The 12953-nt window shown below is 48.2% G+C and overlaps 2 protein-coding genes across 8 annotated transcripts in view; one reads left to right on the forward strand and one right to left on the reverse strand.

Annotated features, from left to right (window-relative positions):
• Positions 1–3018, forward strand: part of ralgapa1 (Ral GTPase activating protein catalytic subunit alpha 1) — a 36841-nt gene extending 33823 nt beyond the window's left edge. For 5 of the 7 annotated variants that reach the window (XM_023828786.2, XM_023828790.2, XM_023828789.2 and 2 more), the window contains one exon: positions 1088–3018. In XM_023828786.2, the coding sequence (XP_023684554.2) occupies positions 1088–1233 (146 nt within the window). In that variant the 3' untranslated portion in view covers positions 1234–3018. The remainder of the gene's footprint in view (positions 1–1087) is intronic. The other 2 variants (XM_023828788.2, XM_023828792.2) reach the window with 1 other exon arrangement.
• A 350-nt stretch (positions 3019–3368) lies between these two features.
• On the reverse strand, positions 3369–5898 carry insm2 (insulinoma-associated 2). The gene has a single exon (XM_023828835.2). It carries the CDS (start codon positions 5795–5797, stop codon positions 4208–4210), a length of 1590 nt encoding a protein of 529 aa, XP_023684603.1. The 5' UTR covers positions 5798–5898; the 3' UTR covers positions 3369–4207.
• Between the last annotated feature and the right edge of the window lie 7055 nt (positions 5899–12953).

Genomic DNA, 12953 nt, shown 5'->3' on the forward strand with positions numbered 1-12953 from the left:
CGGGGGGGGGGGGCTCAGCTCTGTGTTTTCGCTGCCCGATGAGTCTCGTCATGTAGCCTCCCACTCTGCTCCCATTTGTTAATTTTCCATTTCTTTTCCTCTCTCTCTCTCTCTCTCTCTCGCGCTCTCTGTCTCCCTCCTGTTTTTCCTTCCGCTCTTCTCCCGTTCGGCTCCCACCTCGTCGCGTTCCCCCGTTGTCACTCGGGGAGATGCCGTGATTGCTCTGCTGCTTCCCAGAACCCCATAGGTAACGTGGGGCTGGAGGAGATGCCGGTCCTCCTTCCGGGGGTGTCGCTAACCCCCCCGGCACAGGCTGAGCTGCACGGTGGCCTCTAAACAGCGAAACTGCGAGCTCTCGGTGTTGATTAGTCCCGCATCTCCTGCGGCTTCTTCCTCCAGCTCGGCTCAGGCGAGCTCGCACATGCAGGCTCGCTGCAGCCCGTGGCGGAGCGGAAGCATCCTTGCTGTGTCCCTTTCGTTTCTGGTTTGCGCCGAGCTGGAGCAGGCCCTGGTTGGGCGGGAGGGGGCACCCAGTACGAGCTGGAAAGGCAGGGCATATCGTTACCATGTAAGGCCACTTATCTGAGCGCAGGCTCCACTGGACGGTGACACCCAGCCAGTAAGCTTGTCTTTTTCACTGGAAACTACTTTAACAATATGGGCAACTTGAATGGGAGCCATTCCTGACACCCCCCACCCCCCACCAGACATCACAGTGTGATCCAGATCGCTGATTTCACGTCGGAAAACGGCCTTGGACCGGTTCGGACTGGTTCCAGCTCTGCACACTAAAGGAAAAGGCGCCCAATGTCAGGTTGTGTAAAATGTGGCCTGGGGTTGGGACGGAGTCTGTCCCAGGACCCACTGGGCCCGTTTGATCCCTGGGCCCCATGGTGGCATCTGCGCGAGTCCCGGCCAGCTGGGTGAATGCAGGAGACGCGGCCAGATGGCACGTGACCGCGAGAAGCGTCCCAGGTCCCCCTTCCCCCCCTGTTGGGGCAAGCCAGCCGCTAGAGGAGGCAGTCTCGCGCCATCAAGAGTCTCTCCTGGGGGGCCCTGATGCCTCTGCTCCCCCCCTCCCCCACAGGCTCGTGTCCCGAGAGTCAACCGGCCGAAAGCCCAGCAGTGCCAGGAGACGGGACTGACTTGCCTTCACCGATGTCGCCCCGCGCCAGCAAGAGCCGCATGTCCATGAAGCTGCGTCGATCCTCAGGCTCCGCCAACAAAACCTGAGCGTCGCCCATGCCCCACGGCCGGGCTGCACCCCCACACGCTAGGGGGCGGAGCCCCGGCAAGCCACCGCCTCCTCCACACCCTCCGACACGCAGCCAGACGTCATATACGTGTATTTACGGTAGATATCTATATATACACATATCCATGTGCATAGGTAATGTACAAACAAAAAACAAACAGATGTGTATTTTTGTGTGTCTGCTGCATGGGATAGCAGCTAGAGCGTCTGCTTAGACGTGATTATTAATTACCCACCAGTTAATGCTCTTAGCCTCGTGCTAACGTCTGTCATCTTAGCTGTGGTCACCATGGCAAGGTAGTGAAGGCCTTCCCAATGGGATCCCATCTCGGGTCGCCTCAAACATTTACTGTATTCCACACCGAACACACTTTTATATCTGTACAGTGGTATATACCTAAAAGAATAAACCTTTCTTTATTAAAGGGCTGGATGAAAGTATCCTAGTGTTTCCGAGCTGGAAGGTTTTTGCAGTGGTGTTGCCTTGCGATTTGGTTCCCTAACTTGGACTTGTGGCTGCACCAGGAATGACAACATGCACTGTTTTTTTTTTCCATTTTTCTTTCGATTCTGCTTCTAATGAATGTTTTTTTGATTTTTTTTTTTTTTTTGATTTTTTTTTTACGCACTGTGTATAATGCCCTATGTATCCCTTCTCACTGCAAGCGGTTATGTAAAAATATATATGTTGGTATGTGAGTGAGAGGTATGTGTGTAAGCACTGGGTATCTGTATATATTTCACTGTATTTAAATCTGCCAGGAACAGAAACTTCAGTTAACCTCCAGTCACCTTTAGGACGAATGGCATGTTAGAAATCCTGCTCTGACCTGACTTGGCGACGACGCCCTGGCACCACAAACAAACACTTCAGCTACAGAAGGGAAGACTCTCACCGGGGAGAGGAGCAGTCCTCCAACAGGCCTGTCCCTCTGATACGGCTGGATACCAGGAGCTCTGCGGTCTGCGCGCGGCCCTGAGGAGCTCTGCGGTCTGCGCGCGGCCCTGAGGAGCTCTGCGGTCTGCGCGCGGCCCTGAGGAGCTCTGCGGTCTGCGCGCGGCCCTGAGGAGCTCTGCGGTCTGCGCGCGGCCCTGAGGAGCTCTGCGGTCTGCGCGCGGCCCTGAGGAGCTCTGCGGTCTGCGCGCGGCCCTGAGGAGCTCTGCGTGGTGGTGGACAGCAGGGCCGATTCATGCCACGGCTCCCGTTTTTGCTTTGCTGTATTTTTACATCCATTATGTTTGGTATATTTCTGCGACGGCAGCAGGTCTTCTGCTGCACGACCCGTGTTTGACCTCACGTCACTGGCCTCCGTCTGCCCCGATGGTGATCCCGTACCCGCAATCGGACCGTGAATCCCAGTGAATTTACCTTGTGAGTTGCAGTCGCCAGTGCAAGCAACGAGAACGGCAGCATTGGAACATTTTTGCGCGGCCTGACGTCCGGAGAAGCAGAGCTGCTTTGGTCCACCCTGAGAACGCGTTGGCCCGGAATGCCCAGTGTCCGTAGGACCGCCGCCCAGCCCCGGCAATGGCGCCCCCCACCTCCCAGTCTTCCCAGTGCCCACGTATCACTGAGGTGCCGTCAGGTCATTCGGTGTATGTCAGGACTGCAGCATGAGGCAGTAGAAGCTGCATGAGTCTGTTACAGAACCACTCACTGTTAACGCCATCGCTGTCAAACATTAGATTCCCTGTTTGTAATCGCTGTACAGGAAGAACAACAGACGTGCTATTTACTTTGACAATAAAACTGTTCAAACGGAGTCTGGTGGTTTGGTGTCTGAGGGAGGGACTGACCAGGCCAGTGACACCAGCTAGAAAAGGGGGGACCCTGCATTCCTATCCACTATGAGGGTGCCATCATCTCTCAATCCCCAGAAGGACGAAAACATCATGTTAGCTGTCCGTCCTCAGCAAACTGATCTCGTACCCTACCAACCCTCCCCATTGTGAGACCATAAGAGACATAATATTTCAATGACGCTTGTTGAAAGACCTCGAAGACAGAGATTTTTATAAAATACTAAAAAAGAAAAAAAACTCGAGTTAGATTTAGAAGAGCAGAATGGGGACAGGACGAGATGGACAAACGGCAAACATCATTAATGAAACTGTAACTGATTTTTTTTTATTAACCTTTGGCTAACACACAGAATAAACAGACGTCCAATAAGCACACATTATGTTCAGCACAACTGAAAAGCGCACAGTGTCCATATCTACTGCAATACACCGTCAAACTAACCAGTTTCCCAGCGTTGACACTCGGGGATCAACTCGTTTTCCCGTCACAAAACACAGACACCGACAGGTAATCATTTTTCAGTAGGAAAATAAATGTAGATAGTGTCCTTTTATAATAACAACGGGCAATATACGCATATTTCCATAGGAACCATCTCGAACAGTTTTAGACACGCCGTAAGCTGCTTCGAACGAGGTTTTATCGTGTGATTTTCAGTCTGACAAAAATCCCCACAGGATATCACACAATGCCGAAACTCAGGCAAACCAATGATGATTATACCTGTAATCCCAGAAACGGCTGCAGCTGTACCGCTTCACTGTCATACTAAATGGCATCACTCCTTTAACCTATTTGAAGTTGTGCATCGACAACGCAAAACGACATACAGACGAAATCTACTGATTGATAGACTAACTTATTTGATTTAAGATGTATGATGTGTTGCAATTTAGTCCCACTTCAGTACTATACACAAATTTATAAGTACTTTGGCCTATTTAAAATACATATTTAGTTTTTAACGTTCTACGTTTTCCGACTACAGTGATATAAGTTCCGAAATATCCAGATACTTAAAACCAATGCGACATACGCTGTGCTTGACTTCACACGGGAGGAAAGACGCTTCTTGGCGCATGTACAGAGTTGCGTTCATCTGCATGTTCCTTTCGGGAAGCTGACAGTCCCAGCGCCGCTCTCCTAAGCTAGCAACCCGGCCGGACGGCCATCTGAAGCAACATCACCTGTCGGCTTTCCGTCGGGTGAGCTTTATTGATGTGCCTGGTCAAGCCCGGCGAGCTGAAGAAAGTGGAAGGGCAGTGCTTGCAGGAGAAGATCTGCTGGTCGGATTGCAGGACGTCGGGAGCCGCGAAGGCGCTGGTGCCGGCTGCTTTGCTGGGACACGCCAGGAGCTCGTCCCTCACTGCGTGCCACAACCGGTGCTTATCCCGTATCTCCACCGAGGGAAAATGCGCCCCGCACAGCTGGCAGGGGAAGGTGATCTGTCCGCTCTCGATCTGGTTATAGGACGCGGACCTCAGCGTTTCGTGAGCCGCCTGGTGCTTTTTGAGGTACGCCTGCCTGCGGAACTTTTTCTCACAATATTGACACTCGTACACCTCCTCGGGGGGGCAGGCGGACAACAGGTAAGAGCCGGCGATGGCATCAGCCGCCCGGGAGCAGCCCGGGAACAACTGGTCATCTCTGGGGATGTGATGCGTGTCCATGCGTTTCTCTGGCGCTTTGTAGAGCCGCTCCAGCGCCTCGTTTTCCTGCGGGTTTTTGCGATGTTTATCCTGTATGTGCAAGCCGTGAGCGGGGCGGTGCTGCGGAGTCGGGGGCTGGGAGCTGTCCAGGGGAGAGTGGTGCTGATCGTTCTCTTTCCCGTCCACCGGCACCGCTTTCTCCGGTTCCTTTTTGCCGCCCAGCTCTGCGTGGTTCATCGGACGGGGCTTATGCCACCTGCGGTGCGAGGCCAAGTTTGCCGGGCAGCTGAAAACTTTGTCGCAGTCCGGGCAGCGATACTCTACGCGGACGATTCTGGAGCACTTGTGCTGCGCCAGTGAGAAGGGGTCGGGGTACTCCTCCTTGCAAAGCTGGCAGATGAACTCGCCCAGCGGCTTTCTTCTCGCGGAGGACGGCGTCTTCGACTCGGGACCTTCCTTCTTTATTTTCAGTCCGAGCACAGGCGAGATGGTCACCTCATCTTCGAAGCTCAACTTTCTCGTCACTTTAGGTTTTTTGGCCGCGGGCTTGGCTTTGCGATCGGGGTCGAAGCACGACCGCTTGGTGTTTGGGTCCAGCGGCGCGCACAGGTGCACAGGTGTGTTAAACTTCGGGTCCGCCGGCGAGCTCAGCAGCCTCTCCATGGAAGCCACAGGCGCACATGTCGGGAATGATTCAGCCGTTGCTGGAGAGCTCAGGCACCTCTCAAAAAAGGACTTTCCCTGGTCCGACCCTACCGGCTTAATGGGGCTGTAGGAGGCTTCTGCTCTACATGGAGATCCAAGTTGGTGTCTGCTAATACCATCCGTCGTATAATCGCGAAGGTAATCGGGACCTTCGCCCTTCCCTAAGCTTTCGGTCGACTGGGCTTGCTGCGTTGCTGCCTGGACACCTGTACGCATTTCGCTCCCTCTCCCCGGACTTCGGACATCAGGGCAGGTGACAGGGACGCCACCCTCGGCGCTGTACAGGGGCAGCTCTGCGCTATGTGCTCCGCTGTCCGCCTCCCGCATCCTGTAGGATGCTGGTGAAGTCCGCTTGCTCCTTTTCACTAAAAATCCCCTGGGCATGTTTTTAAAAAGGACTCCCTGAGTGTCAAGCAGGGGTGATCGGTGTCTGGCGACCCGAATGTATAAGTGAGGGCAGGGACACAGGGAGACGGAGTGTGTCACATTGGTTTGCTGGTTGTTTTTATCTTTGGGGGAGTCTTTTGTGCTCCGTGAAGTCACGGCGTGTGTCAAAGCCCTGCCCAATCAGTACAGGAGCGGCGATTTACACCGCAGTCCCAAGAGGACATCAAGTGGGAGGGGCGACGCCTAACAAGGATGCCTACGGTCGATGTCAAATCTACCAAATCTACTAATACATACGGATATTAATTCATCAAAAAGAGAAATTGTCTTTTTCAAATTAAATAGAACTTTGTAGCCTATATTCGTCCATAACGCACACGGCAAACTACATGTATTCCTAATAGTACTTGCTAGTACTGTATAACTGTAGAAGACGTTTGAATTTATAGGTGCCTCAGAAAATTAAAACTCCCAAAATCTGTCACACACCACCTAAAGTTAAAAGCATTCAATCCCGTACGATGCTGCAAGTCTGTCTTTTAAATCCTTTCAGAGTATGATGGCTATTTCTGGTATCTTTTTAAACTGATAAATGTATAGGAAAATACAAATAACATGGTAATATTTGTATTCCGTTTGGTAGTCTAATTAAACGCAACGACATGGCTATAATAAACATATCTATTTATGGTAGCCTAAATTATAGGCCTACTTACTAAAATAACAGCAGTCATAATAGTGATCATAACAATGTTGATTAATTTCCATTTCTCGCGCCCAGCTATAAGTGGTAACTCGATAAAGCATTCCGAAAATATTAGCTCATATTTCACTTAGTATATTCGCTCAAAAGTAAACTAATAAAACTAATAGTAACAATGTTGAAATATTGTAATACAAATGGGACCTGTTTGAACTCGTTCGTTATAACCATTTAGAGGGAAATGAGAAGGTATGAGGATACAAAGTTTCCGTCAGTGTGTGTCTGCTGTCACGTCTTCGGCCCGGCGGCTAACAGGCGTCTCTGCGCCCCTGCGCTCCTCTCCGTTTACCTCCCTCCGCCTCCCTTGCTCGATCTCTACCGTTTCGTGTGTTTCATAAAAGCAATTAAAATTGGCAGATTCCTGGGGCATGATGTCCCGTCGGCATGCAGGGTAATATATCATCAGAAAGCGGCCTGATGTCATAATCTATCCATTGGATGCACTTCACCCGCTTTTTATTAACGCTCCAGCACGCTGGCTGCGTGGGTCCGTCCGACGTTCAAACTTAATTATTGTTTCATTCAAACTCTATCTCCGATGAATAACCTTCCCTGTCCAAGTCAGGAACAACTCACAACTGTAATTTCCAGTTTGAGTGTTTTACTGTGTATGCCCGACGGTTTTATATATGTGTATTTTTAACAATTTGTATTTAAGCCTAGACCTACAAAATGAAAGATTCGTCGGCGATGCACGATGATTCATTGCTTTGTCGAGGTGGGAAACAGCAAACTGTATGACAGAGCACATCATGTAGGCCTATAGGCTATATAATGCTCACGACAATATGTCTGAATCATGTTTCTACATACCAAGTAGCTACTATTGGGACTACAGTTTACTATGTGCGCTATGGTGAAATGTAAAATACAAAGTTCTGTTTAATCTGAAAGGAGCACTTCTCTTGTTGAAGAAATAGACCTATACTGTCCACCGTATGTATTTGTAAATTTGACATCGATCTTATTACTCAAACGGCAGTTCAACTAGAAATAGGCCTATAGGCCTATGTCATATTTTTGTCGAAGCAGGCCTACAAATTGCAGTGAACCTGTCTGTTACGGATTCTAATATATAATTACTGTAATGAAGTGTAGTGTTTATCTACAGCAGAACATGGGTTTTACATGCCTAAATTCGTAGACTTCGGGTCATTGTTCTTACTCTGTCATCACATTAAAAATATTTACGCCGATTTATACTGAGAGCAGCTTCAGTATGCAGGTAGAAACCTGTGGAAGTTATTTCATAAATATATAAATTGTATTACGTTCTACATAGACTACTTTAATCTGGTATTAATTCGCTTTGGAGGTAATGACAGGCTGTTGTTTACACACAATTTAACCTGTAGTTTATCGCAATCCAGCACATAGGAAACAAGTAGGGCTAATCATGGCCTTAAATGGGGGTCCAAAAGGCAACAGTCTCGGCTAATTGATAGGTCGCTTGCGATTTGCTTTTATATGGTGTGCAGACGATGGGAATGTCTTTACCGGCGTTTTCCCGGGTGAAAGGACTCCGCTATCTGGGCAACAGAAGGGCCGCGATGCTCCCGGCTTGGGAAGCGGCCCGATCCGCCGATAAGGCATGTATGTCTCGCCCATCAGCCAGGCTGGGGACGCCGATAAGACATCAGAGCGGCCGAACACCATTATCCCAATCCCAGCCGGGCAATGAGGGGGCGGCACCGTAAATCAAGGAGCCGTGAGAACCACCCATCATGGACACAATTGCCATGGGATCCATTTAGGGTTAAAGATAATCTCTTTTTACGGCAACATTTCACTTTGTACTACCTCCGGTCAAACTCCGCAGATACATAAAACCATTATTCAAATGACAAAATTTAATTCTTTCACGGTTTTCCCCTCACATCAGATGAGTGTCATAAATTACGTTTGTAGTTCTGCTTGTTTAATTGATAATCCTTCGTTTGCGGTTTGCTTTACAATTATACGCTTTATTGCCTACTTCACGTTTTTTAAAAAAGTTTATCGATGATACTTAAAACGGGGTTGTTTTAAGATGAATATTTATTGATTTATAGATCATTAGAAATGCTTTTGCTAGTTAATTAATGTACTTAACCTAAAATCACCGCCCCTGTTACACTGTGTAGCCTACACGCGTGCAGGAGTCTAATTACATCGATACAACATTAAAGTATAGCGTTATTAGCGCGTCTTAATCGGCTCTGCACCCTAATCCACCAGACTGCTGAAAATTCATTTATCAAAATGTCTACAGTATCTTTCTTATGCACGTTATGCCAAAGACTGGACGCAACACAGGAATCCATACTAATGAAATACTTAAAGAAATCTAATTATCCGTCGCTTCTAACGAGCGCGGCTACTTAAGTCATACCGGTTGGGGCGGGCAGCACCACGCATTTCACAATGACTAAGTACAGTCTTGATCTACGGACTATCTGCGCCACACAATTCAGCACCACGGAGCGGACAGATCTAGTGCCCAGGATTGTTGACCCAAAACTGGCAGCTTACGTGCCAATTAACATTTAATTGTTCCCATCTAGCGCCGCAGATCTGTCTGTCAGGAAACGCATGTGTTTCATTGCAATCAACCTTAAAGACCCTTAAAACAGTAGATAAAATAATTTAAAACATGAGACAGTACTGTGCAAATGGGAAAATTCTTCTTATAGGCTTACTTTGATCGGTTTTGTTCATTCAACATACACGAATATCCTCCTACACTGTGAATAAAATGAAATTAAGTTATTTATTTATAAAGCGCTTATCTCAGACAAAAAGTCACAAAGCGCTGTACAATAATTAAATTAACCATAACATAGCAATTAACAATTACCGTGTTCGCGTCTGTGCGTTTTATTCTTATTTTGTAGAGCTTACTGTCGTTTCAACTTAAGATCAATTCTCATTCCACGCTGTATGACAGGTTCCTCTTACAGTAATATATTCCGGGTACATCCAGGATCACAAAACACTCATTAGTTTGCCGTGCTCATCGTGAGCAGATGTTTATGGATTATGGTCACCATATAAATTAGTTTGCACAGGATGCATATCTTGTAACTAGGCATTCATTGGAAGCTCATTTTATCCGCATTTATGCGCGTATGTTTGTAATGTGCTGCTTGCCTCACCGGTGCCTCAATTTGGACAGAAGCGTCTACTAAATGAAAATAAATATAAATGCAGAATTTCAATCCAAAGTAAAATTGTCGGTGATTGTCGCCATCTTGCGGACAGTCGGTGGGAGCATTTTTTTTACTTTCAACTGAACAGGTCAAAGGGGCACGCCGAGTGTATGTCGCTTAAAACATATCTCTCGTGGCTAAGTCTGTATTTCCAGGACTGGTTTTGCAAGTGTAATGATCTCTGTTACACCTCTAACTGCTGTTGCCTTAGTTAATGTGCAATAAACTGCATTTAAACGTTTTTACATGTTTCGTCGCCAGGGGGCAGCACACTGAACAAACTCATTCGATCCAAAAAACGGAATTATTTGAAACAAACGTTGCATTCTACTCCAAGCTTTTTATATACTAGGTGTGTCGGAGCCCAGGTTTCTGGAATCGTAAAGCTTTAAAATAAAAAGTACAACAAACAGCGATGGCATATAAATAATAAAACCACAAATATGTTCAAGAATATTAATTTATAAAATAGCTAAAAACGAAGTTCAATATACTTTGCTGGTTGTTAGACAATAATATCAGACACAGATTGTCTCTTCTTATTACTTCATATGCAAAAAAATAACTACTGATTTTGAGGAACGTAAGAATTATAGACTATTTCCAGATGGTGTATTCAAATCATTTGCCAAATGTGTTGTAATCTCACAAACTGTGAGCCACTTCTACGCATATGTCTAAAGTAACGCAGACATGTCCTGACCTTATTTTTATGAAAGGCAAGCTAAATCCCACCCTAGGGTTGACATGTGTCACACCCACGGCAATCCCAAAGAGGTAAAGCATTTCTGCTGTTCCTGGGGGGTGGATCAGTCTATTTCAGGGACTCCCCTGTCCGGACCTCCCACAGCCCTCAGCATGCTGCAGAAGGGCATTCCCTCAAACCACAGCAATCTCTTGGGTATTGTGGAATCACTAGAAGTGCTTTCCCACCTCGTCTCCTGTTTGAAGGGGAACCCCCCTACCCCTAGATCAGTAGCCACATGTAAGATGTGCCTCTTCTTAGGGACTGTTTCCCCTGGAAAGTTTCAAAACACAACACTACCCCCCCCCCCCCGCTGAATTGTATAAAAAATGTTACACATTCAAGGGTGCCCGGAAAGTGCTGGGCCCCCTCAATCTGCCAGGGTATCCATGCCCTTACTGAGCCCCTGCTCTGACGGACCACTCACAAGCTCTCACCATCTCTCACATGGAGATCCGCTTCTCAGAAGGCTGGCTTTTGCTTCCAGGCCGTATTCCTAGTGTGATGAGGAGGTGAGATGGAGCGCAGGGGCATCCCTGCACGGTAGGAGTGTGACTCATAGGGTGTGGCCCTGTGTGACTCAGCGTGGGCACCATTCCCCCCATTTCCCTGCCCGTCGCCGGCTCGGCGTCCTGTCGCGACGGACATCTGCCGGTGCGCGTGTGTATGCGTCACATTCGCTGTGGTATGCTGTGCCCCTCCCCAACTCATCACACTTTGCCGGAGGACACTGGCTGGTGCTCAGGTAAAGTCCGCAGCTGCCCAGAGCCCAGAGCAACAGCCCTGAACAGCCGTTGAGAGCTGTCAGAACCTTCTCTCCAAGTACATGGATAGACCTGTACATCATGACCTCCAGGGGGCGACAAACCAGTCAGGCACGGGGGAGCGACTGTGACCCGGGCTTGTGGGACAATCCCCACCCTGCGTGAAACAGACGGCAGGAGGTGGTCCTTTCATTTAGATGAGCCACCAGCTCAGTCCACGGAGAACTTGCTAAACGCAGACAGGGGGTGGATTTCTTACGGCTATTTTGGAGTGTTGAAGCAGATTGTGAGGAAAAAAAAGATGATTTGCACATCTATTCTGCATCGTATCCTCAATCTCCAAATCAGATGCCTCTCCCCAGTACCTCTGCCTGCTGGACATGCTTCAGTGCAGCCCGGGACTGTGTAGAAAAAATCCCCACAAAGCCTGGTATGTCGGCATGAGCAAGAACAGAATCTTTCCTTGGGGCATTTTCAGGGTGAGCAATCTGGACAGACCACCCATGCCCAGCCAAAAGCCCCTAGCTCAGGGGGCAGCTGTTAACGCCCCCAGGTGGACACGAAGACACGTCGCATCACATGCACACACATTTCACCCACTTGGTGTGGCTGGATGGCGTGCGAGAAAGGAGTGGGATTCTCTGTTCTCTCTGTCCTTTTAAGGGACCTTTTGGAGCAGGAGTTTACTGCAGTTCCCAGACAGAGGGCTCAGGAGCCTGACGTCATTGGGGTCTGCCTCGCCAGTGACTGGTGCAGAGCCTAAACAATGACGTCAGCCACAAGAGGACACTGTGCCTTAAGCTGCATGGATACAGTTGCTATGTTGCTGCAGCTGTGCCTGAAAAGTGCCTCATGCAGTGAGTATCAGTTCTACTGCGTGAGAACCTGCCGGACGGGTCAGGGTGGTGCCCCCCCCCAAGCATGAAATTTTGGAACTGCTTTTAGTTTTCATTCCTAGAGTTTTGCTTTATAATAATAATGGGTTTATTTATATAGCACCATTCACACATCTGAAAGCAGTTCAAAGTGCTTTACATGGAGGTGCAATAGATAGAAACAAAATGAATAAAACGGAAATTAAAACAAAACAGAATCAAGAAACACAGTGATAATAAAATTAACACAAACATTGCATCAGCAAGCTCGGTGAATCAGCTCCTTATAATTTTTCCCAGTATCATATACATGATTTGGTTGAGTGGTGCTGTCCTGAGAAAGACTGTACTGGCACACTTATGTAAGTGAACTCAGCCCATGAATGAAGGTTACATAACTTCCAGTGAATTATGGAAATTCTGGGTGACTGGGACAAAGCTCTAGCTCAGTGGCTAAAACCGGGGGTTGCAAAAAGTACCTAAAACACTCCACCCCCCATGCAAAAACACCGCAGAATCACACATACCCCGCTCCCAGTATGAAGCAACAAAATTCCCACTGCGTTAAGATGGCCACTCGGATCACAGATACTTTTTATTATATGAATTAGTGGTAAAGTGAGTGTAACATGGACTACCCGAGAATCCCAGTAGTTACTGTAAAACAAGACTAGCGCAACCTGTAAAAGGAAATAAAGAGTAACAAACGTTAGAGGAACTTCAGGGGAAAAAACATTTTCCCCAGATGCAGGTTCTGACTTTCCCTACTGGCCCCGGGTCGGCTGCAGCTCTCTGGAAATCCCCCACCCCGATCGGGC

Source organism: Paramormyrops kingsleyae, chromosome 14 (genome assembly GCF_048594095.1).
Source record: "Paramormyrops kingsleyae isolate MSU_618 chromosome 14, PKINGS_0.4, whole genome shotgun sequence".
NCBI lineage: Eukaryota > Metazoa > Chordata > Actinopteri > Osteoglossiformes > Mormyridae > Paramormyrops > Paramormyrops kingsleyae.

Bases quoted from the DNA above. Each gene is read 5' to 3' on its own strand.
- insm2 (XM_023828835.2), bottom strand. From the start codon at position 5,797: ATGCCCAGGGGATTTTTAGTGAAAAGGAGCAAGCGGACTTCACCAGCA.